Here is a 26,623-nt window from a genome sequence, read left to right as displayed (position 1 = left end):
AGCTGGTAGGCTTTTATTATTTACACAGTTCACAAAAAAAAACAGCGTTATAATGATGTAAAAAAATAACGAGTCTGCAACGGAGTTAAAAATAAAAAAGATGGAAATCACTAATAAAATGATAAACTTTATTGGTCCGTCCAACCATAAGCAATAAATTAGAGATTTTCATATATATATTTATATATATATATTTTTTGCAGATAATTTTTAGCAGGTGGGTCTCATCTCAACTCCTTGTTTTATTGATGAACTTCAGTTTGTTCAGCCCTTGGCTTGTTGAGCTGGGTTCTGTAGTTCAGCAAACGGTTGCAGTTGAAGATGGATCACCCTGCTTTCTCTCTATATATATATATCTCTGTGCATGCTATGAAAATATTTAGCTCTGTTTTATGGCTTGAAGGCAGACTGGAGCTCCTTGAAAGCAGCTTTTCTCTGTTCCTTTTCTTCCGCTTGTCTCTTTTTTTCTTCTTTCTCTGCTTTGATCTCTTGCTCGAATCGGCTGCCATGATTCATGGCCTGTACCTGGAAGTTTGGAAAATGCACAGTTTTAGAGGAATAGAGCATGTTCAGGAAATCAGGAGTGTATGCAGAGCCTGGCCACCTCCCAGACAACAAATACAGAAGAGACACAGTGTCTTAACCCCTTCCTGCGCAGCACCCAGCATCCCTTTGGGTGGATTACGAGTATCTTGTGTAGCACCCCCTTGTGTACACAGTGTGAATAGGTTAGGTAAATTCAGTTAAAGCTCCACCCATTTAAAATTCAGCAACTACAAAAACTGTAGCTGCTGACATTTAATAATCAGACACTCACCTGTCCCACGGTCCAGCGAGGCGGGCGCCAAAAGCCTCGCTCTTCTCCCCCTCCTCTTCACTGCGCCAGTGTTCTGCCCCTCCTGTGGATAGTGACCCCCAGGGCCGATCCTAGGCAGGGTGCACAGGGTGCATTGCACCCAGGCTCCTGCAGAGGTGGGGGCACCGAAGTGCCAGAGTTCTCCCCTCCCTCCTTGTTTGTGTACTATGTCTGCAGTCTCTGACCATCTCCTGTATCATGTCTGCAGTCTCTGACCATCTCCTGTATCATGTCTGCAGTCTCTGACCATCTCCTGTATCATGTCTGCAGTCTCTGACCATCTCCTGTATCATGTCTGCAGTCTCTGACCATCTCCTGTATCATAAAAGGAGAAAGAAAGGCGCACCAGCCTCGTGTACTACCATTTGACAATTTATTAAATAAAAATGATATTAAAAACTACTCACAAACAAATGTCTCAAACGATAAAGTAAAATACCCCTCGAACACACTCCAAAATGTAAGGGGAGGGGGTTTCGAGGTACGTCACTGCTGGCTTACGCGTTTCGAGGCATCAAGGGCCTCTTCCTCAGAGCCCAGCAGAACAGATCCTTCCACTAGCACTGCTTAAATACAAATACACATATGCACAGGCACCACCCACCACAGGGACTCTCCCAGGGGCCGTCCAGACTCCTCCCACCTTAACGAGTGGTCAATTACTAGGATAGTAGATGTTGTTGATAATAATGGTAATGATAATACTAGTCAAAATAATGCTACCATTTAATATCATTTTTATTTAATAAATTGTCAAATGGTAGTACACGAGGCTGGTGCGCCTTTCTTTCTCCTTTTTTGTTTCCTGCCAGGATTTCCCCATCCATGAAGGGCAGCAAGGCTTGTGTTACCATGACTTTTTGACTTTTGAGGAAATCTGCACGCAGACTATAGACTAAGTGTTGAACATCCCACCCGTGCGCAGGAGTTTGTGTTTGGTTATCTCCTGTATCATGTCTGCAGTCTCTGACCGTCTCCTGTATCATGTCTGCAGTCTCTGACCGTCTCCTGTATCATGTCTGCAGTCTCTGACCATCTCCTGTATCATGTCTGCAGTCTCTGACCGTCTCCTGTATCATGTCTGCAGTCTCTGACCGTCTCCTGTATCATGTCTGCAGTCTCTGACCGTCTCCTGTATCATGTCTGCAGTCTCTGACCGTCTCCTGTATCATGTCTGCAGTCTCTGATCATCTCCTGTATCATGTCTGCAGTCTGTGACCGTCTCCTGTATCATGTCTGCAGTCTCTGACCGTCTCCTGTATCATGTCTGCAGTCTCTGACCGTCTCCTCTATCATGTCTGCAGTCTGTGACTGTCTCCAGTATCATGTCTGCAGTCTGACCGTCTCCTGTATCATGTCTGCAGTCTCTGACCGTCTCCTGTATCATGTCTGCAGTCTCTGACCGTCTCCTGTATCATGTCTGCAGTCTCTGACCGTCTCCTGTATCATGTCTGCAGTCTCTGACCGTCTCCTGTATCATGTCTGCAGTCTCTGACCATCTCCTGTATCATGTCTGCAGTCTCTGACCATATCCTGTATCATGTCTGCAGTCTCTGACCGTCTCCTGTATCACGTTTGCAGTCTCTGACCATCTCCTGTATCACGTCTGCAGTCTCTGACCGTCTCCTGTATCATGTCTGCAGTCTCTGACCTTCTCCTGTATCATGTCTGCAGTCTCTGACCGTCTCCTGTATCATGTCTGCAGTCTCTGACCGTCTCCTGTATCATGTCTGCAGTCTGTGACCGTCTCCTGTATCATGTCTGCAGTCTGTGACCGTCTCCTGTATCATGTCTGCAGTCTCTGACCGTCTCCTGTATCATGTCTGCAGTCTCTGACCGTCTCCTGTATCATGTCTGCAGTCTCTGACCGTCTCCTGTATCATGTCTGCAGTCTGTGACCGTCTCCTGTATCATGTCTGCAGTCTCTGACCGTCTCCTGTATCATGTCTGCAGTCTCTGATCATCTCCTGTATCATGTCTGCAGTCTGTGACCGTCTCCTGTATCATGTCTGCAGTCTCTGACCGTCTCCTGTATCATGTCTGCAGTCTCTGACCGTCTCCTGTATCATGTCTGCAGTCTGTGACCGTCTCCTGTATCATGTCTGCAGTCTCTGACCGTCTCCTGTATCATGTCTGCAGTCTCTGACCGTCTCCTCTATCATGTCTGCAGTCTGTGACTGTCTCCTGTATCATGTCTGCAGTCTGACCGTCTCCTGTATCATGTCTCCAGTCTCTGACCATCTCCTGTATTATGTCTGCAGTCTCTGACCGTCTCCTGTATCATGTCTGCAGTCTCTGACCGTCTCCTGTATCATGTCTGCAGTCTCTGACCGTCTCCTGTATCATGTCTGCAGTCTCTGACCGTCACTTGTATCATGTCTGCAGTCTCTGACCGTCTCCTGTATCATGGAGGAGTTAGTAAAAATGACCACGCCCATGTGGGGGCGCCAGAAATATTTGTGCACCCAGGCGCCTGTGACCCTAGGATCGGCCCTGATGACCCCCCTGTACTGCGCAGGCGCAGTACTTGCGCAGTACGAACCACAGCGGAGTCGCCGAAAATAGCCGAAGATGAACACCTGTGAGTCAGCTGTACACGGCGCCTGCGCAATAACCACGACATTGTGCCAGACACTGCCGCATGCTCCCGATGCTCGTGCTACTCTGCAAGGGGCGGGTGTATTACTGTTATATCGTGTATGGCTACAGAAGAGGCCGAATTTTAAACATTGCAAAACCCGCCCTTCATTTGTTTAAACACCAACTTATCAGCTCTGCCCATCAATTTCAAATTCGGCCTCTTCTGTAGCCATCCGCCTCTTACACGATATAACAGTAATACACCCGCCCCTTGCAGAGTAGCTCTGATTTTAAATGGAGGGTGACACCCTAAAAGTATAGAACCCACTTAGAATCCCCAAGTGTGGCGGTGATGGTGATGATGGAATTCTGCAGGCACAGTGTTAAAAAGCAAAGGTGGGGATGGGCAGCACAGGCGCCCCAGGAGGTGGGAAGTTACTTGGTGATCCCAGATCCCAGCCCCCCCAGCATGATAACCCCAATGAAGCAGTGTCACAGGGTGCCCAGGGATCGGGGAGCCAATGGGAATGCATTGAGGAGCTGGGTTCTGGGAGTCATATAAAAAGTTCGGGGCAGTATGATCTCTACTGCAAGTCTACCCTCCCCTCCCTCCATCCCATGCTCTGAGCACCAGCAAGCCAGAACTCTACTTCGGCGGACTCCCAGCTTAAGCCTGTCCCAGATCCCTGCCTCTGCAAAGCCTCAGCATCCTGTTCCAGTGGGCGGCTCTTACTTGCGGGAGTCCCTGCAGGTGCCGCCAGTGCTATGCCAAACGTGGCATCCCTGGCCTGGAATGCCAGGGATGCCATGCTTGCATAGCACCAGTGGCAATGGCATCAGCGGAATTTATGCTGGTGATGGCCCTGATGGTGTCACCCCTCTGGCGGGTGTTACCCCCCCATAGCGACACCTGGTTTGAGGTCAAGGGCCCCATCAAAGGGCCCCCGGGGCCACAGGTTGAGCGCCTCTAGCCTAGGCCGGGGGGGGGGGGGGAGCCAGAGGGTTTTCATAAGGGTAAAGATCCGCTTTAAAGTGGAGCTTCACCCTAAAGTGGAACTCCCGCTGATCGGAACCCCCCCCCCCTCCGGTGTCACATTTGACACCTTTCAGGGGGGTGCAGATACCTGTCTAAAGACAGGTATTTGCACCCACTTCCGGACACACAGTCTCAGGCAGACTGCGGGCATGACGTCACCTCCCGTCGTCGTCCCCGTTGTGTTCTGGGAACACTCGGCTCCCAGTACACAGCGGGAGCCAATCGGCAGGCGTAGCGCGGCTCGCGCATTCGCCGTAGGGAACCGGGCAGTGAAGCCGGAGCGCTTCACTTCCTGGTTCCCTCACCGAGGATGGCGCGGGGGGGGGGGGGGGTCAGCAGAGTGACGAGCGATCGCTCGTCCTCTACTGCGGACGTCGCTGGACTCCAGGACAGGTAAGTGTCCTAATATTAACCACTTCCGGACCGCCGCATGTACATATACGTCGGCAGAATGGCACGGACAGGCACATTGGTCTGTACGTCCCTGCCTAGACGTGGGTCGGGGGTCCGATCGGGACCCCTCCCCCGGTACATGCAGCGGTTCCCGTGGCTATCCGAGCGATCCGGGACGAGGGCGCGGCTATTCGTTTCTAGCCGTCCCGGAGCTGAAGAACGGGGAGAGCCGTATGTAAACACGGCTTCCCCGTGCTTCACTGTGGCGGCTGCATCGATCGTGTGATCCCTTTTATAAGGGAGACTCGATCGATGACGTCAGACCTACAGCCACTCCCCCTACAGTTGTAAACACACACTAGGTGAACCCTAACTCCTACAGCGCCCCCTGTGGTTAACTCCCAAACTGCAACTGTCATTTTCACAATAAACAATGCAATTTAAATGCATTTTTTGCTGTGAAAATGACAATGGTCCCAAAAATGTGTCAAAATTATCCGAAGTGTCCACCATAATGTCGCAGTCATGAAAAAAATCACTGATCGCCGCCATTAGTAGTAAAAAAATAAAAAATACAACTATCCCCTATTTTGTAAACGCTATAAATTTTGCGCAAACCAATCGATAAACGCTTATTGCGATTTTTTTTTACCAAAAATAGGTAGAAGAATACGTATCGGCCTAAACTGAGGAAAAAATAATTTATATATGTTTTTGGGGGATATTTATTATAGCAAAAAGTAAAAAATATTGCATTTTTTTTTCAAAATTGTCGCTCTATTTTTGTTTATAGCACAAAAAAATAAAAACCGCAGAGGTGATCAAATACCACCAAAAGAAAGCTCTATTTGTGGGGAAAAAAGGACGTCAATTTTGTTTGGGAGCCACGTGGCACGACCGCGCAATTGTCTGTTAAAGCGACGCAGTGCCGAATTGTAAAAACCCCTTGGGTCATTTAGCAGCATATTGGTCTGGTCCTTAAGTGGTTAAAAGTCAGCAACTGCAGTATTTGTAGCTTCTGGCTTTTAATATTTTTTTTTTCAGCGGAGCTCCGCTTCAAGGATAAGTCTATAATACAGTCTGTATGAAAATGCTGCTTACCTTAGCTTCAAAAAAGCTTTTGGCTCCTTTTACGCCCTCGATGGAGACATCAATTTCTGAAAGCCGAGCGAGAGCGTGCAACCCGCTGTCTTCCTCCAGCTCCCCTGCAGCGGCTTTGCGGAAAATTAAAAGAAACTTCAAAGAGAGGAGAGAGAAAGACGTAAGACTTATTAAAATCTGCGCTGCCTGGTGATATACTGACGGAGCATCCTACTAATCAAACACACAGCATCAAAGTGTAGAGATTACATAATAAGGAGTCTGAGCCGATATTCGGAATACAGAGGGACAGCAGAGTAGATTTATATCTATTATTATAAGTCGGATGCTGGTCACACGCACATTAATTGCCCATTAACTTTTTAAGATTTGGAGTTTTAATTATATATTTTTTTATTTTATTTCCAGGTGACACACACACAGATTTTCTGCATTGTCCAATTCTACATATTGGGCCAGATTCACAAAGAGATACGATGGTGTATCTACAGATACACCATCGTATCTCTGACTTACACTGGTCCTATCTATGCGCCTGATTCATAGAATCAGATACGCATAGATAGGACTAAGATCTGACAGTGTTACACTGTGTTACACTGTCGGATCTTATTTTCAATTTAAAAATGGCGCCGGGGCATTCCCGCTGATTTACCTTGAATAATATGTAAATCAGCGAGATGCGCGAATTCACGAACGTACGTGGACCCGACGCAGTCTTCTTACGACGTTTCCGTAGCGGCTTTCCCGTCGTATACTTACCCCTGCTTTTATCAGGCGCAGCCAATGTTAAGTATAGCCGGCGTTCCCGCGTCGAATTTGAATTTTCTAACGTCATTTGCGTACGCCGATTCACAAACACGCGCGTCGCAAGTCACGCTCACGTCGAAACCACTGACGTCCTAGTGACGTCAGTGGGAGCAATGCACGCCGGGAAATTCCCCGGACGGTGCATGCGCATTTAAATCGGCGCGGGAACGCGCCTGATTTAAATAGTACACTCCCCCTAGCCGCGGAATTAGAATTCCGCCGGGGGATTTAGGATCCGCCGCCGCAAGTTTGGAGGTAAGTGGTTTGTGAATTAGCCACTTGCCTCTCAAACTTGCGGGAGTGGATCTTAAATCACGTAGATCGAGCGGATCTATAGATCCGCTGATCTATGTGAATCTGGCCCATTCTGTCTGTTAAATTGTTTCAATCAAATAACAAAAATGTATTAAAGTGATTAAAAATTACCCATATATGGTTCATGTGTTTTTTTTTGGAGATGATAAGAATACAGAAACAACTGAAGATAAACATGCAAGGGAATTGGACCCGACCTTTGTCATTTTAACCACTTCCCGCCCGGTCAATAGCATATTGACGTCCGGGAAGTGGTTGTGAAATCCTGACAGGACGTCTATTGACGTCCTGCAGGATTTCATGCCGGCGCGCGCCCGTAGGGGCGCGCAGCACGCGATTGGTGATGCGGGGTGTCAGTCTGACACCCTGCATCTCCGATCTCGGTAAAGAGCCTCCGGCGGAGGCTCTTTACCACGTGATCAGCCGTGTCCAATAATGGCTGATCACGATGTAAACAGGAAGAGCCGTTGATCGGCTCTTCCTCACTCGCGTCTGACAGACGCGAGTAGAGGAGAGCCGAACGGCGGCTCTCCTGACAGGGGGGGTTTGCGCTGATTGTTTATCAGCGCAGCCCCCCCCCTCGGATCGCCACGCTGGACCACCAGGGAGTGCCCCCCAGTGCTCAATAGAGCAAAAAAAAAAACACCAATAAAAAAAAAAAATCACAAACGATGCCAATCAGTGCCCACAAATGGGCACTGACTGGCAACATAGGCACTGGCTGAAATAATGCCATCAGTGCCACTCCTCAGTGTCCATCAGTGCCACCTCTTAGTGCCCATCTATGCCCAGTGCCCACCTATCAGTGCCCATCTGTGCCACCCATAAGTACCCATCGGTGCCACCCATAAATTCCACCCATGAGTGCCCATCAGTGCCGCCAAAGAGTGCCCAGTGCCGCCTATAAGTGCACATCAGTGCTGCCTATGAGTGCCCATCAGTGCCGCCTATGAATGCCCAACAGTGCAGCATACCAGCGTCGCCTATCGGTGCCCATCAGTGCCGCCTATCGGTGCCAATGTAGTGTGGGCAAATCCGCTCGCTCGTTAACAAGTGATTGTTGCAATGTCGCCAAAATCACTTGTAAAATGTGTGCTGCCGTCCCCCCCCCCCCCCCCCCACATACCTCTCTCTGCTGGCTCTGTCTTCGGGACTCCGTTCTGCCCCTCCGCCGAGTCTGTCTCCTGTCCCTCCCCCCGATGTACACAGTGAGAGGGGTGAGCTGTGCTCTTCCCATCTCAGCTGTGACAGGAGTTCTAGCACAGTGCTAGGACTCCTGTTTTAGAGGTGACAGGGTCAATAAAGAGAACCTGTCACCTCCAATTGCTATCACACAGGGAATTGTTTTCTCCTGTGTGATAGCAATAAAGTTAGGTGAAAAAAAAATAAGAAATAATAATTCAATTAATAAAATAAAAAAGTAATTAAAAAGTAAAGAATAAGAAAAATAATACATATAAAAAAAAAAAAGAAAAGTATACAAAAAAAAGTGAACAACAAGCTACAAATAAAAAAACCAAAAAAAGTAATGAAAAAAAAAAAGAAACAAAAAATATTTGAACTAACCGCGCCGCCCCTGCCATCCGGTTACCATTCTCCGTTGATTTGGGGGGGGTACATTGCGGAACCTGGCCTTGGGGCGGCAGGGAGAGCAAATCCTGCCCTGATCGGAATACCGAACAATCTAGCTTTTGAGCAGAAAAACCTCTGCTGACTCAAACCAACAGCAGCGAATTCCATCCTCGTCAGTTCCCTTTCAGTCACCAGACTAGAGGCCGTTCACAGCACCGGGTTTGTCCTTGCGCTCCAAGCATTCCTGCATTATCGTAGTACACAGAATTCTTTCAAAGCAGATGGTAGATTATGCAACCCTCTGTACTTCCCACGGTGAACCATTAAGCATGTTTTGCAAGCGTCATAATAAAAGCGCACTTTTCCTGAAACAAATATGGAGGTTGACGTTGCTAAAAAAAAAAGCGAGCTGCCTGCCCCTTATAGGGATGTATATTGATGTTCCCCCATAATGTTGGAAAAGTGTTGGTGCTTTTGGTGCGATTTTTGCCATTGTGAAGGAAAGAAGTGGAGATGAAAAACATGAAAAAGGTGAATAAAAAAAGTAAAAGGTGAACAAACACCATACGCCCCCCCCCCCCCCGCCCCTCCCAAGCCTTGCTGTACTTGCCTCCATGGGCCTCGAGCTGGCAGTGTCCACGCAGCAGATTCAGCAGCGATCTGTGGATTTGAAATTCCTGCCTTCTATCTGCAGGGCCAGGGCCATCTTTAAAGCGGGGGTTCACCCTTAGAGGGCATTTTCTAGCCTTAGATTCCTGCTCGTTTTCTCTAGGGGAATCGGCTGTTTGTTTTAAAATATGTGCAGTACTTACCCGTTTACGAGATGCATCCTCTCCGTCGCTTCCGGGTATGGGCTGCGGGAATGGGCGTTCCTTCTTGATTGACAGTCTTCCGAGAGGCTTCCGACGGTCGCATCCATCGCGTCACGATTTTCCGAAAGAAGCCGAACGTCGGTGCGCAGGCGCAGTATAGAGCCGCACCGACGTTCGGCTTCTTTCGGCTACGAGTGACGCGATGGATGCGACCGTCGGAAGCCTCTCGGAAGACTGTCAATCAAGAAGGAACGCCCGCTCCCGAAGACCCATACCCGGAAGCGACGGAAGAAGATGCATCTCGAAAACGGTAAGTACTGCTCATATTTTAATACAAATAGCCGATTCCCCTAGACCGAACGAGCAGGAATCTAAGGGGAAAAGGGGAAAAATGTAATAAATGGGTGAACTCCCGCTTTAATATCGATTGAACCCTGGGCAAACATTTTCTTGGGCCCTCCCGGATCCACTTATCAACTGTGGGCAGTGCGGGCTCGAGGGGCAGCTGCTTTGGGCCCCACAACAGCGACTGGGCTCGGGCAGCTTCCCCTTGTGCCCTGCATTAAAAACAACCCTGTGCAGGGCTTCTGTGACAGATCAGAGCTTTTTCAATTGGTCAAATCAGTCACGTTTCCACACTGACCAACAGGCCCGGACTGGGACAAAAAATAGGCCCGGGCATTCTAAGCCGAGCAGCCCATTTTGTTAAAAACCAAAGTTGCGGATTGTCACTTGCCACGTCACCTGCCACACATTGCAGATTGTCCCTTTCACATCACCTGCCACAAGTTGCGGATGTCACTTGCCACGTCACCTGCCACACATTGCAGATTGTCCCTTTCACGTCACCTGCCACAAGTTGCGGATTGTCACTTGCCACGTCACCTGCCACACGTTGCAGATTGTCACTTGCCACGTCACCTGCCACACGTTGCAGATTGTCACTTGCCACGTCACCTGCCACACATTGCAGATTGTCCCTTTCACGTCACCTGCCACAAGTTGCGGATTGTCACTTGCCACGTCCACTGCCACAAGTTGCAGATTGTCACTTGCCACGTCACCTGCCACACGTTGCAGATTGTCACTTGCCACGTCACCTGCCACACGTTGCAGATTGTCACTTGCCACGTCACCTGCCACACGTTGCAGATTGTCACTTGCCACGTCACCTGCCACACATTGCAGATTGTCCCTTTCACGTCACCTGCCACAAGTTGCGGATTGTCACTTGCCACGTCCACTGCCACAAGTTGCAGATTGTCACTTGCCACGTCACCTGCCACACGTTGCAGATTGTCACTTGCCACGTCACCTGCCACACGTTGCAGATTGTCACTTGCCACGTCACCTGCCACACGTTGCAGATTGTCACCTGCCACGTCACCTGCCACACGTTGCAGATTGTCACTTGCCACGTCACCTGCCACAAGTTGCGGATTGTCACTTGCCACATCACCTGCCACAAGTTGCAGATTGTCACTTGCCACGTCACCTGCCACACGTTGCAGATTGTCACTTGCCACGTCACCTGCCACACGTTGCAGATTGTCACTTGCCACGTCACCTGCCACACGTTGCAGATTGTCACCTGCCACTTCACCTGCCACACGTTGCAGATTGTCACCTGCCACTTCACCTGCCACACGTTGCGGATTGTCACTTGCCACATCACCTGCCACAAGTTGCAGATTGTCCCTTTCATGTCACCTGCCACAAGTTGCGGATTGTCACTTACTACATCACCTGCCACACATTGTGGATTGTCCCTTTCATGTCACCTGCTACAAGTTGCAGATTGTCCCTTTCATGTCACCTGCCACAAGTTGCAGATTGTCCCTTTCACGTCACCTGCCACAAGTTGCAGATTGTCCCTTTCATGTCACCTGCCACAAGTTGCAGATTGTCCCTTTCACGTCACCTGCCACAAGTTGCGGATTGTCCCTTTCATGTCACCTGCCACAAGTTGCGGATTGTCCCTTTCATGTCACCTGCCACAAGTTGCAGATTGTCCCTTTCACGTCACCTGCCACAAGTTGCGGATTGTCCCTTTCATGTCACCTGCCACACATTGTGGATTGTCCCTTTCATGTCACCTGCCACACATTGTGGATTGTCCCTTTCATGTCACCTGCCACAAGTTGCGGATTGTCACTTACCACATCACCTGCTACACATTGTGGATTGCCACTTGCCATCTCACCTGCCACACGTTGCGGATTGTCACTTGCTAAGGTGGTGTTTTGCTTGTCAGAGTCAGGTAGCAGAGAGATGATGTAATCTCCCTGCTGCCTGCACAGTGAGGGCGGAATTTACTGCCGGTATGCAAGGCGGGCATGGGGCGGTGAGAGATGATGTCATCTCTCTGCTCCCCCGGCCACTGGCTTGTTGATTGGCCAGCCACCCACAGAGCCGACCAGCTGACCGGACACTCTCTGACTCTCACTCGCTGCGGAACCGCCCGCTCAGACTCTCTGGCGCCAAATTCCGCAACTAAAACAAATTTCTCTGGGGAGTGCCAATTTCCCTGCGTCCGCCCATGGAATACGGCCAAATTACAGTACCTATAAATCTCCATAGGCAACGCTTTTAAAGTCTTTACAGTTACCAGTTTAGAGTTACACAGGAGGTCTGGTGCTAGAATGATTGCTCTCACTATGTTTGCGGCGATACCTTACATGTGTGGTGCTATTGGCATTTATTTATTTTTCCTTTTGTCATTTTTTCTACGATTTTTTTTTTTCTTCTTGTTTCTGACGTCACAAGGTAAGAGGAATAAGATCAGTTTCTCTCACTGTGTGCCTAGAGCTGGATGCCACCAGTAGCATTCTTACTGGGTTGCCCACTCACACAGGAGAGCCTGGTGAAGGCAGCGGTGGGAGGGGGTATATATATGTGTGTATATATATATATATATATATATATATATATATACCCAAAAGGTGTCCCAAAGTCGGACTGCATTGCATTGCTTCAGATGAACTCACACAATTTCAAACTGGCAATGCAGTCTGACTTCGGGGGCGATTTGTCTATTCAAATTGCCCCCGAAGTCGGCAAAAGTAGTACAGAAACTTCTTTTGGGAATTGGTGCGGCGCTGCAAAGTCGATGACACACTGATTCGGACAGTACTATTGCCGGCTATAGCTGCTGATTTGGTATGCGATTTAACATGTCAAATCGCATGCCAAATCGGCCCAATGTGAATGCAGGACACCTTTTGGGTACAAGAACTGTCCTTCTCTCACACAATGTCTGACACCATCACTTTGCCCCTTTCACACTGGAGGCGCTTTTCAGCCCTTTTCAGGCGTTTTAGCACTAAAAATAGTGCCTGAAAAGTGCTAGTAGGGTGCTTTTAACCCCCGCTAGTGGCCGCGAAAGGGTTAAAACCGGCCGCAAAGCACTGCTGCAAAGCTTTGCCGACGGTTCGTCGGCGCTGCCCCTTTGATTTCAATGGTCAAGGGAACTTTAGGAGCGGTGTCCTGCTAGCAGCATCTTTGGGGCGCTGTAAGGAGTGGCAGTGCACCGCTCCAGTGTGAAAGCCTCCTGGCTTTCACATTGGAGTGAAAGGAACGGCTCTTTCAGGGCACTTTGCAGGTGCTAGTTTTAGCGTTATAGCGCCTGCAAAGTAACCCAGTGTGAAAGGGGTACAAGAGCATTGCTGGTTGGTTTGGAGAGTTTAGTAACCTGTAACAACCAGATTTCATGATTCTGCACTTAGGCTTCTTTCACACTGGGGTGCTTTGAGGGCGCTAAAGAGCTAAAAATAGCGCCTGCAAAGCGCCCTGAAAAAGCGTCTCCCAGGGCTTTCACACTGTAGCGGTGCGCTGGAAGCACGCTCAAAAAAGTCCTGCCAGCCGCATCTTTTGAGGCGCTGTAGGAGCGGTGTATGCACCGCTCCTAAAGCGCTACTGCCCATTGAAATCAAGGTGCAGGGCTGCCGAACTGCTTTGCTGGCGGTTTTAACCCTTTTTCAGCTGATAGCGGTGGTTAAAAGTGCCCCGCTAGCGGCCGAATAGCGCCACAAAAAGGACAGTAAAGCGTCGCTAAAAACAGCGGCGTTTTACCGCCAACAGCACACGGATCCAGTGCGAAAGTAGCAATAGACCAATTAGGCAATGATTCATAGTTGTGTACTACGAATCACTGCAATTTCACAGAAGTCCATTTAGTTCTGATTGGCAGCTGTGGAGAAATACCTCCTCCTGCTAGTAAATATATATTTTATTTTCATTGATATCATAAGACTGGCAGACTTTATCAGCTTCTTCTTGCTAGTGATCCAACTAGCAAGAAGAAGCTGATGAAGTCTGAAAGTCTCATGATATCAATGAAAATAAAATATATATTTACTAGCAGGAGGTATTTCTCCACAGCTGCCAATCAGATTCTTATTTCAGGGTCGTTTAGGCATTTTTATTTAATTGCTCATTTAAAACATTGACAGGCAAGCTATATAAAAAAAAAACATTGACAGGCAAGCTATATAAAAAAAAAACATTGACAGGCAAGTTATAATAAAAAAATAAAATAAAAAAAAAACATTGGCAGGCTGCCATACTGTGTCACTTACCTTTCTAGACGTCCAGCTCCTTTTAAGACATCAGGCCTCCTCCAGCAGCTCCTCCCCCTTCACGGTCACATGACCGGCCTGACGTAATGAAGCCCTCCTTCCTTCTAAGCCTAGAGCAGAAGGCTGGCCAGCGGCCGTGGAGGCGGCTGTGTAGCCGGCCGTGGTGAGCGGCGCCGCCGTGCCAGCACAGGGAGAAGCCCAGCCGCTGCCTCAGAGTGTGGGGGGGAACCCGGCCGGACACCTGCCTAATACAAATGCGGCCGTCTCCGCGGAAATCGGCCGCGAATTCGGCCGCGATCTTGGCGCAAAGAGGCCGGCTGAGCGTGGGGAAATGTTAACTGGCGGCCTGGTAGCCGAGGCCCACCGGGCATATGCCCGGTGTGCCCTATGGCCAGTCCGGGCCTGCTGACCAATCAGAAGTGCTCTGATCTGTCCCAGAAGTCCTGCACGGGGCTGCCTTTAATGCAGGGCAAAAGGGGGTGTTGCCCCAGGCCCAGTCCGCCTCCCGATTTACTAGAAGAATCACCTCCCGATTTACTAGAAGCCCAGTCACTGTTGTGGGGCCCAAAGCAGCTGCCCCTGCCCCTCGATTGGACCCTGGGCAAACATTTTCTTGGGCCCTCCACTTTTCAACTATTTGTGGACAGTGACCAATCGGAAGCCCAGTCACTGTTGTGGGGCCCAAAGCAGCTGCCCCTGCCCCTCGATTGGACCCTGGGCAAACATTTTCTTGGGCCCTCAACTCTTCAACTATTTGCGGACACTGACCAATCAGAAGTGCTCTGATCTGTCCCAGAAGCCCTGCACAGGGCTGCCTTTAATGCAGGGCAAAAGGGACAGCTGCCCCAGGCCCAGTCACTGTTGTGGGGCCCAAAGCAGCTGCCACTGCCCCTCGATTGGACCCCGGGCAAACATTTTCTTGGGCCCTCCACTTTTCAACTATTTGCGGACAGTGCAGGTTTTAGGGGCAGCTGCTTTGGGCCCCACAACAGTGACTGGGCCCTGGGCAGCTTCCCCTTTTGCCCTGCATTAAAGACAGCCCTGCGCAGAGCTTCTGGGACAGACCAGAGCTCTTTTAATTGGTCAAATCAGTCACATTTCGGGAACTGACCAATCAGAAGTGCTCTGATCTGTCCCAGAAGCCCTGCACAGGACTGTCTTCAATGCAGGGCAAAGGGGGAAGTTGCCCCGGGCCCAGTCACTGCTGTGGGGCCCAAAGAAGCTGCCCCTCGAGCCCGAAAATAGTTGATGAGTGGATGGGCCCAAGAAAATGTTTGCCCAGGGTCCAATCGATATTGAAGATGGCCCTGGCCCTACTGAAAGAAGGGGATGAAAAGCAGGGATTTCAAATCCCCCAGACTGCTGCATCAGCTGCGTGGGCACTAATAACGCACCATACACAGAGGTAAGTACAGCAGGGACCAGGGTGGGGGTGGGGAGGGTGTACGGTGTTCGTTCACCTTTTACGTTTTTTCTAAAAAGGTGAGCTAACACTTTAATGTATATATGACCACCGATGTGACGATAGACTCTAAAAGGCTAATTTTAATAAGTGTTTATTTTTTTATTAAGAAACAAAACTTCTGATAATTTTTTGAAGCACCTATCATGACCTAAGGCCTACATAGCGCGTCTTACAATGCACACGTTTTCCCGTAATAAAGCTTAACCACTTAAGGACCGCCTAACGCCGATATACGTCGGCAGAATGGCACGGCTGGGCACAATCACGTACCTGTACGTGATTGTATAATGCCCAGTCGCGGGTGCGTGGCCGCGGGACTCGCGGACCCGATCGCCGCTGGAGTCCCACGATCGGTCCCCGGAGCTGAAGAACAGGGAAGCTGTGTGTAAATACAGCTTCCCCGTTCTTCACTGTGGCGCTGTCATCGATCGTGTGATCCCTTATATAGGGAATCACAATCAGTGATGTCACACCTACAGCCACACCCCCCTACAGTTATAAACACAGATGAGGTCACACTTAACCCCTTCAGCGCCCCCTAGTGGTTAACTCCCAAACTGCAATTTCATTTTCACAGTAAACAATGCATTTTTAATGCATTTTTTGCTGTGAAAATGACAATGGTCCCAAAAATGTGTCAAAATAGTCTGATGTGTCCGCCATAATGTCGCAGTTACGAAAAAAAATCGCTGATCGCCGCCAGTAGTAAAAAAAAAAAAATAATAATAAAAATGCAATAAAACTATCCCCTATTTTGTAAACGCTATACATTTTGCGCAAACCAATCAATAAACGCTTATTGCAAGTTTTTTTTACCAAAAATAGGTAGAAGAATACGTATCGGCCTAAACTGAGGAATTTTTTTTTTTTATATATATTTTTGGGGGATATTTATTATAGCAAAAAGTAAAAAATATAGAATTTTTTTCAAAATTGTCGCTCTATTTTTGTTTATAGCGCAAAAAAAAAAAAAAAAACGCAGAGGTGATCAAATACCACCAAAAGAAAGCTCTATTTGTGGGAAAAAAAGGACGCCAATTTTGTTTGGGAGCCACGTCGCATGACCGCGCAATTGTCAGTTAAAGCGACGCAGTGCCGAATCTCAAAAAGGGGCCTGGTCCTTTACCTGCATTTTTGTCCGGGTCCTAAGTGGTTAATATGGTACCTTTATGCCAAATACATAACTATACAGATGACACTGGACTTTGGTTTGCGATATCCGCCATTTGTGTGTCTTTTGCACCTACACAGGAAGCAGTATATAGTACAATATAAAAGATTACAATTGGAACAAACCCTTCATTGATTTCGAGCACACAGGAGCACGCCTGACACACTGGAATGTTGGGAATGTTTCATTAACTAGAGATTATTCAACATTCCATTATGGTGTGTTAGAAGCCAGATACAATGGAGGAGATTTACTAAAACTGGAGCATTCAGAATCTGGTGCAGCTGTGCATAGAAACCAATCAGAGTCCAGGTTTAAGGCCGGGTTCCACACCGTCCCCGCATGTGGCTCGCAGCAAGGGTCCGAGGCGTGCTAGTTCACCGGTTCAGGTCCGATTTCAGCCCAAATTTTGGGCTGAAATAGAACATAAAACGCACCAAAAAAAGCATGCGTTTTTCCGGCACACCGCACCTGACCCGCTGCGGAGATATGAGAGCCAGTCACATTCTCCTTCTATGCAAATTGAACGCGGGGAAACGCACATTCAATTTGCATAGGTGTGAACCCGGCCTTGTTGTCAAAGTTTACGTTAGAAGCTGATTGGTTTCTATGCATAGCTGCACCCGATTCTGAGTGCTCCAGTTTTAGTAAATCTCCCTCAATGTGTCTGTGTTCATTCCAGGGGCGGCCCGGCCATCAGGGGAGTACAGGCAGTACACCTGTAAGGGGCCCGAAGGTCCCCAGGGGCAGGGATGGCAATCCCCCCTTTTTTAATTTTTTTATTAAAGGGCCCAGAGGTCCCCAGGGCCCCGGATGACAATCCCCCCCCCCACTTTTTTTTTTTATAACATTTTTTTTTATAATATTTTTTTTTATAAGAATTTTGATCATTTTTTTTTTATATAATAATTTAAAAAAATATTTTTGGTCCGGGGCTTAAGTGGTTAATAGTTATGCCGTGTACACACGACTGTTTTTCATGACAAGAAAAATGCAATTTTTTAAATTGGTCATGAAAAACGGTCGTGTGTGGGCTTTCCCCGACTTGTTCATTCCCCGAATTAGTTGTGGTAGGTGGTACACATTGGTGGGGGTGGGTCAGCCACGCCCCTGTGACCTTTGACCTCTGGGGGATGTCCCTGTTCTAATTCCTGAGTCTTAGCCTTATTCTTTAATGGGAAACCCTCAGGCCCCGTACACACGACCGAGTTTCTCGGCAGAATTCAGCCAGAAACTCGGTTCAGAGCTGAATTCTGCCGAGAAACCCGGCCGTGTGTACACTTTCGGCCGAGGAAGCCGACGAGGACCTCGACGAGGAAATAGAGAACATGTTCTCTATTTCCTCGTTGTTCTATGGGAGAACTCGGCCCGCCGAGCTCCTCGGCGGCTTCCACACTGAACACGCCGAGGAACTCGATGTGTTTGGCACGTCGAGTTCCTCGGCCGTGTGTACGGGGCTTCACCCTTAACCCCTATCCCTTAACCCTAAGGCCCCGTACACGAGAGGATCGATCTGCTGGAATTGATCCGCGGACCGGTTTCAGCGGATAGATCCCCTGGTGTGTACGATCCAGCGGATCTTTTTCCGTGGATTTTTGTCCCCGGGGATGGATTTCCAGCGGATTAAAATTTCTTGACATGCTAAGAAATCGATCCGCTGGAATCCAGTCCAACGGATTGATCCGCTGGTCTGTACAGACTCACCGGATCAATCCGTCCGAATCCATCCCCCGCATGCGTCGTAATGATTCGACGCATGCGTGGAAGTCCTTATATCACAGCGTCGCGCACGTCGCCGCGTCATCATCGCGGCGACGGCGCTACACGTCACCGCGGACGGAATTCCGCGGGGATTTTGATCTCATGGTTAGTACAACCAGGATATCAAAATCCGCCAGAGGATTTATCCGCGGAAACGGACCTCCGGACCGTTTCCGCGGATAAATCCTCTCGTGTGTACCCGGCCTTAGGTGGACAAGAACCGAGTTGGGAATTAAGTTGGTGAGATCGGGTCGGGAGTATCCCAGACATAAAAGAAGTCAGGGGCTGACTCCGCCCACCAGGTCGCTTCTTTCACTAAAATATCACATTGCGGGTAGAGTGACCCTTTAAATTGGACTGTTTTAGGATGACTGATGTTCGATGGGGAATCTGATGTCATCGGCCTTCCAGGAAAGACGTCTCCCAGTCCCTTTATTTCACAGCATAACACGGCAGTAATAAAACGCGGAGTGACTCGCGATGTGACATTCTAGTAAAACCTGCTCTTCATTCTAGTCCAATACTTCCAATGAATCCAGATCTCGGACTCACCTCCCTGAAGCTCAGCTTCCCATCAAAGTCTTCATCTACTTCTTTAATCATGTCCTTAAGGCCCAGGTGGGTTTGCGGCGCTCCAAGCTTCTCCATCATCAGCTTCAGCTCCATCAGACATATGAAGCCGTCCTTCCCAGCGTCGTACCTGTTAGACAAGATCACATACATCTGATGTTCTCTCCAATGCAAGGATACTCTATATATACAGATGTTCTGCCCCATGTTCTCTATGTGAGCCGAGTTCAGATTGGCAGAACAGATAATTTTTTTTTCCGTTGACAAAGTTTATCACTTACAGGTCTTTTCCCTCCCTCTGTGATTGGACAGGTAAAGGAGAAGCAGCAGACTTCTCTCTGTCATTCTGCTCTTTCTCTTGCAGCACAATCAAATAACTCCTTGCGCTTTTTCTCCCTCTTCCAATCTAAGCTCTGCTGTACAGGGATTGCAAGAGGCTGATATCAGGTCAATTTCAGGTACCGTATTTATCGGAACCTGATCAGGGCAAAATCGTGGGTGCGCGATATACGCCGATACCCGCGCTGTGTTTGAACCACTGCGCCGGTATATACAGAGCGCAGTACACTCTGGGTTTTGTCGGGCAGGCTCGGCTCCTCTCGCGGTCACGTCCTATACGTCCTTTACGTGAGAGGAGCCGAGCCTGCCCGACAAAACCCAGAGTGTACTGCGCTCGGTATATGTCGGCGCAGTGGTTCGAACACAGCGCGGGAAGCGGGGATCGAGCAGGGAGGACACCACGATGGCCGCAGAAGGGGACGCCGGACCGGACAAGGCCGCCGATGGACGACGGGCAGGACGCGATGGACGACGGGCAAGACACCGACGAGGGGCATCCAAACTAAGTATTTTTTTTTTTTACAGGAATTTTCCTTCAAGTTCTGGGGTTGGGCGCGTTATAGCAAGATAAATACGGTACTTACACCGCTTTCAGTAAGGCCCCTTTCACACGGGGCAGTGGAGGCGCGGTGACAGTATAGCGGGGCGATTTTTAGCGCCGCTATACCGTCGCATTTACCGCGTTATTCGCCCGCTAGCGGTGCAGTTTTAACCCCCGCCATCGGCCGAAAGAGGGTTAATACCGCCGGCAATGCGCCTCTATAGAGGCGCATTCCCGGCAGTATTACCGCAGTATTACCGCGGTCTCCCATTGATTTCAATAGGAAGGAGCCGTATAGGAGCGGTAAACGCTCCTATACCGCTCCAAAGATGCGGCTAGCAGGACTTTTGGAGCGGTCCAGCTAGCGCACCGCTTCAGTGTGAAAGCCTTTCACATTGAAGACTGCAGGGCAGGATTTTTTCAGGCGGTATAGCAGAGCTATTTTTAGCTCTGAACCGTCAGTGTGAAAGTGGATGTAAACCCTGTCTAAATAAAAAGTCCTTTCCTCTCTCCTTGCTTTGAGTGACATAATATATGTTTATCATAATATGATGTGATCCACAGTTCATTGTATATTACCAGGATGTGTTATGTGGGGGAGGGGTGGATTTCTCACTTTTTGTACTGTGGATCACCTCATATTATGGTAAACATAACATATTATAAACATGTCCAAGCTAGATGTGTAAATAACCCGTCACTCAAAGCAAGGAGAGAGGAAAGGACTTTTTATTTAGACAGGTTTTTATCTGGAAGTCTGTTAATTTTCACTGAACAATAAAAGAGGATTGCTCAGAGCTGGATTAACTCTGTGTGGCAAGACTGGGCACAGATGATAGGAAATCTTATACTCTACACTGTGACATCCAAAAAAAAAAAAATTGGGGGTTTACATCCACTTTAATGTATTGAGTATTGAGCATCTTTGGAGCGGTGAGAGGAGCGGTATGTATACCGCTCCTTCCCATTTAAAACAATGGGAAACCGGGACAATACCGCCCACAATGCGCCTCTGCAGAGGCGCATTGCGGGTGGTATTAACCCTTTATCGCCATTTAGCGGGGGTTAATACCACACCGCTAGCGGCCGAGTCCCGTGGCAAATCCGACGGTATAGCGCCGCTATTTTTAGCGGCGCTATACCGCCACCGTGGCTTCCGCCCCAGTGTGAAAGGGGCTTAAGCACTGAGCATCAGTGCGAAACGTCAGCTGCGTATCCCGATTTCACCTTTGCTGTGGATTGTAGTGTATTACATTCTACCATTAAAGGACAATTCAGGAATCTTTTCCAGGGGTGGGGCTGTCCAAATATTTTCTTTTTTGTTTTATGATGGCACCATCGTTTGCGCTCACGGGCGAATGATTGTTTTTTTCGAAAATGGGTTTGGCCGATTTTTTTTTATATATATGGCCAGCATAAGACTGGCATGCCATTAAAGTTCAGGCAGGCATCCCAATACTTTTGACAATATAGTGTAGGTGAATAAAATTAAAGCAGCCACCCTCACACAAATATATAAATATCATATATAGACCAGTGCATGTGAATACCAAACGTGTACAAAAAAAGTCAGAATCCCAAGTTTCCGAACGTAGTGACTTATCATTGTGAAATGAAACCCTCACCAAAACCTTCATCCACCAAAGTGCCTCACCCCTTTGTGACAATCCTCCACCATCATCATAAAGACGCACTCACCAATACGTTGGACCTTGAATTTTAAAGGTCATATGGCACCTAATGCATTCCGAATCCAGGGCAATCCCACTGTGCGCACATCTCCCTCCTCTAATGTTCATCAATGCAGAGATACATGCAATACAAAGAAGCAATCGAATAGCGCGTTCACACTTTTATTGTAAAAAAAAAATCAGTAGGCCTCATTCACTTGGGCGTACCTAAGCGGACTAAAGGCCATCTTTGGATGCACAGGTGTTCCATGCGTCCACGTGCAGGCAGACCCATTTTTGTCTATTGGGGCCCATTCAGTTGGGGCCCATGCATTGTGGGTGCACGGGCGCCACCCCCCCTCCTAACACCGCTGCTGCCCTCCCTATACATGCGCCGGCCCTTTTCAGGACGCACATAAATTCCTATGGCGGGGATGGGGGGGGTGTGTATTTTGAAGCACTTGTTTAGAGCCAAAGGCTCTAATGGGCTTTAAAATAGGGTGGGCTCGGGGCGCAGAGCATTGCAACAGCGAATGAACACTGATCCTCGCCACCCAGACGCCTAGGAGGAGATATCAGAAGAGAAGAGGGCACAGGAGACCGCGCCAGATGCCCGCCGCAGCATGATCCCCTGCCCGATCCCCGCCACCGATGTGCTAAGTGCCGGTGGACTGGCAGACAGTGGAGAAAAGGGGGGTTGGGGTGCCACGGGCGGGGTGGTTGTTTGTCGCCCCCCAAACAAAAAAACACCAGCCTCCACTGGACTCAGCGGCTGCATAGACACATCCGCTGGTCCCAATTTGACAGCTGTGTCACACAACTTGGTGGGCTCGGGGCACAGTGCTCTGCGCCCCGAGCCCACCCTTCTTTGAAGCCAATTAGAGCCCAGGCTCTAATCATGTGCTTGGGGAAAATAAAAACCCCATTAAAATCCATGCGTCCGGCGCCCTGCATGTAGATTAGGGGACAGGCTCATGGATTAGGGGAACGGCGCACCTGCTCCCAACATGAGCGGCCTCCACTGCTGTACAGACATAGTCAGCTGGTCCCGATTTGACAGCCATGTGGGTGCGCAGCCCTGAATGCAGACGGGGTGGGGCCGGGGCCACACATCTGCACAGCTATCAAATTATAACTGAACCTGTGTCCGTATACAGTCGCTGTATTATAATAGACGTGAATGGGACTGCCTGCACGCAGATGCAGGAAAAACACGTGCATCTCGCTCAGGTGTACGAATGGGTACGCCCGTGTGAATGAGGCCTAAGGGAAATCATGACTTATTGGGGGTATTTAAGGAATGAGGTTAGGAAACACTGCTCTACCCCTAGAATTAACAAGCATTTAACCCTTGCAGTGCAGGGAGAGGCCTACTACAATAGTTTTTTTTTTTTTTTTTTTTTATTCCCCAAAATTCAGCTTTAAGAGACAGCAGGTGCTGGAGGAAATGTTTGCAGCGTCTCAGAAAGTGCTGACCTCCTGGGATTTTCACACACTGCAGTCTGTAGACGGAACAATCGGTGTGGGAAAAAAACAAAAGACATCCAGGCTTGCAGCATGACTTTGTAGATGACAAATCTACAGATATGAGATGCTATCAAGTTAGGAAGGAACAAAATCCCTTAGGCTGGATTCACACCTTCCTGTAAGATGTTGAATTTATTATTTTTTTTTTTTTATGCGCGTCATTAATAATCAAGCATTTTCTTTTCTTTTTTTTCTCCCCCAACTAACCATTTCCTTTTTTTTTTTTTTTCAACCAAGCATTTCTTCTTCTTTCTTTTTTTTTCAACCAAAAATTTACTTTTTTTTTCTAACCAAGCATTTCCTTTTTTTTCTAACCAAGCATTTCCTTTTTTTTCTAACCAAGCATTTCTTTTTTTTTTCTTTTTAAATTATCAAACATTTCCTTTAATTTATTTAATCATTTTGAATAATTTTGTATTTTTACCATTTCCTTTTATTCTTTTTTTTTTTCTAACCAAGCATTTCCTTTTTTTTCTAACCAAGCATTTCCTTTTTTTTCTAACCAAGCATTTCTTTTTTTTTTCTTTTTAAATTATCAAACATTTCCTTTAATTTATTTAATCATTTTGAATAATTTTGTATTTTTACCATTTCCTTTTATTCTTTTTTTTTTTCCTAACCAAGCATTTCTTCTTATTTTTTTTCAACCAACCATTTCGTTTTTTTTCTCCAACCAAGCATTTCCTTTTTTTTTTCTAACCAATCGTTTCCTTTTTTTTCTAACCAAGCATTTCCTTTTTTTTCTAACCAAGCATTTCCTTTTTTTTCTAACCAAGCATTTCCTTTTTTTTCTAACCAAGCATTTCCTTTTTTTCCAACCAACCATTTCCTTTTTTTTCTAACCAAGCATTTCTTTTTTTTTTTTCAACCAAGCATTTCCTTTTTTTTTTCTTCTTTTTTTTTAACCAAGCATTTCCTTTTTTTTTTTTTACCAAGCATTTTCTATTTTTTCTTCTTTTTTAATTATCAAACATTTCCTTTTATTTATTTGTTTAATTATTTTTAATAACCAAGCATTTCCTTATTTTTTCTAACCAAGCATTTCCTTATTTTTTCTAACCTCGCATTTCCTTATTTTTTTTTTCTAACCAAGTATTTCCTTTTTTTTCTAACCAAGCATTTCCTTATTTTTTTTTTATAACCAAGCATTTCCTTTTTTTTCTTCTTTTTTTCTAACCAAACATTTCCTTTTTTTTCTAACCAAGCATTTCCTTTTTTTTTTTTTCTAACCAAACATTTCCTTTTTTTTTCTTCTTTTTTCTAACCAAGCATCTCCTTTTTTTTCTAACCAAGTATTTCCTTTTTTTTTCTAACCAAGCATTTCCTTTTTTTTCTAACCAAGCATTTCCTTTTTTTTCTAACCAAGCATTTCCTTTTTTTCCAACCAACCATTTCCTTTTTTTTCTAACCAAGCATTTCTTTTTTTTTTTTCACCCAAGCATTTCCTTTTTTTTTTCTTCTTTTTTTTTAACCAAGCATTTCCTTTTTTTTTTTTTACCAAGCATTTTCTATTTTTTCTTCTTTTTTAATTATCAAACATTTCCTTTTATTTATTTGTTTAATTATTTTTAATAACCAAGCATTTCCTTTTTTTTCTAACCAAGCATTTCCTTATTTTTTCTAACCTCGCATTTCCTTATTTTTTTTTTCTAACCAAGTATTTCCTTTTTTTTCTAACCAAGCATTTCCTTATTTTTTTTTTATAACCAAGCATTTCCTTTTTTTTCTTCTTTTTTTCTAACCAAACATTTCCTTTTTTTTCTAACCAAGCATTTCCTTTTTTTTTTTTTCTAACCAAACATTTCCTTTTTTTTTCTTCTTTTTTCTAACCAAGCATCTCCTTTTTTTTCTAACCAAGTATTTCCTTTTTTTTTCTAACCATGCATTTCCTTTTTTTTTTCTAACCATGCATTTCCTTTTTTTTTTCTAATCAAGCATTTCCCTTTTTTTCTTCTTTTTTCTAACCAAGCATTTCCTTTTATTTCTAACCAAGCATTTCCTTTTTTTTTTTTAACCAAGCATTTCCTTTTTTTTCTTCTTTTTTCTAACCAAGCATTTCCTTTTTTTTCTAACCAAGTATTTCCTTTTTTTTTCTAACCAAGCATTTCCTTTTTTTTCTAACCAAGCATTTCCTTTTTTTTCTAACCAAGCATTTCCTTTTTTTCCAACCAACCATTTCCTTTTTTTTCTAACCAAGCATTTCTTTTTTTTTTTTCAACCAAGCATTTCCTTTTTTTTTTCTTCTTTTTTTTTAACCAAGCATTTCCTTTTTTTTTTTTTTACCAAGCATTTTCTATTTTTTCTTCTTTTTTAATTATCAAACATTTCCTTTTATTTATTTGTTTAATTATTTTTAATAACCAAGCATTTCCTTATTTTTTCTAACCAAGCATTTCCTTATTTTTTCTAACCTCGCATTTCCTTATTTTTTTTTTCTAACCAAGTATTTCCTTTTTTTTCTAACCAAGCATTTCCTTATTTTTTTTTTATAACCAAGCATTTCCTTTTTTTTCTTCTTTTTTTCTAACCAAACATTTCCTTTTTTTTCTAACCAAGCATTTCCTTTTTTTTTTTTTTCTAACCAAACATTTCCTTTTTTTTTCTTCTTTTTTCTAACCAAGCATCTCCTTTTTTTTCTAACCAAGTATTTCCTTTTTTTTTCTAACCATGCATTTCCTTTTTTTTTTCTAACCATGCATTTCCTTTTTTTTTTCTAATCAAGCATTTCCCTTTTTTTCTTCTTTTTTCTAACCAAGCATTTCCTTTTTTTTCTAACCAAGCATTTCCTTTTTTTTTTTTAACCAAGCATTTCCTTTTTTTTCTTCTTTTTTCTAACCAAGCATTTCCTTTTTTTTCTAACCAAGTATTTCCTTTTTTTTTCTAACCAAGCATTTCCTTTTTTTTCTAACCAAGCATTTCCTTTTTTTTCTAACCAAGCATTTCCTTTTTTTCTAACCAACCATTTCCTTTTTTTTCTAACCAAGCATTTCTTTTTTTTTTTTCAACCAAGCATTTCCTTTTTTTTTTCTTCTTTTTTTTTAACCAAGCATTTCCTTTTTTTTTTTTTACCAAGCATTTTCTATTTTTTCTTCTTTTTTAATTATCAAACATTTCCTTTTATTTATTTGTTTAATTATTTTTAATAACCAAGCATTTCCTTATTTTTTCTAACCAAGCATTTCCTTATTTTTTCTAACCTCGCATTTCCTTATTTTTTTTTTCTAACCAAGTATTTCCTTTTTTTTCTAACCAAGCATTTCCTTATTTTTTTTTTATAACCAAGCATTTCCTTTTTTTTCTTCTTTTTTTCTAACCAAGCATTTCCTTTTTTTTCTAACCAAGCATTTCCTTTTTTTTCTAACCAAGCATTTCCTTTTTTTCCAACCAACCATTTCCTTTTTTTTCTAACCAAGCATTTCTTTTTTTTTTTTCAACCAAGCATTTCCTTTTTTTTTTCTTCTTTTTTTTTAACCAAGCATTTCTTTTTTTTTTTTTTACCAAGCATTTTCTATTTTTTCTTCTTTTTT

At 45.8% G+C, this 26,623-nt stretch overlaps 1 protein-coding gene across 3 annotated transcripts in view; it reads right to left on the bottom strand.

The window, feature by feature from the left end:
• The window catches only part of LOC120915606 (EF-hand domain-containing protein D2-like), a 115,532-nt gene continuing 88,909 nt past the window's right edge, over nt 1–26,623 (bottom strand). For 2 of the 3 annotated variants that reach the window (XM_040326267.1, XM_040326269.1), the window contains 3 exons: nt 19,002–19,149; nt 5,967–6,101; nt 1–525 (listed from right to left, as the gene is read on the bottom strand). In XM_040326267.1, coding sequence (XP_040182201.1) covers nt 391–525; nt 5,967–6,101; nt 19,002–19,149 — 418 coding nt within the window. In that variant the 3' untranslated portion in view covers nt 1–390. Of the gene's footprint in view, nt 526–5,966; nt 6,102–19,001; nt 19,150–21,597; nt 21,645–26,623 lie in introns of those variants that run through there. The other variant, XM_040326270.1, reaches the window with a different exon arrangement.

The sequence above is a fragment of the Rana temporaria genome, chromosome 10 (genome assembly GCF_905171775.1).
Source record: "Rana temporaria chromosome 10, aRanTem1.1, whole genome shotgun sequence".
Classification (NCBI taxonomy): Eukaryota; Metazoa; Chordata; class Amphibia; order Anura; family Ranidae; genus Rana; species Rana temporaria.
Note: the sequence above shows the minus strand (reverse complement) of the source record. Positions and strands in the feature narration are given on the sequence as shown.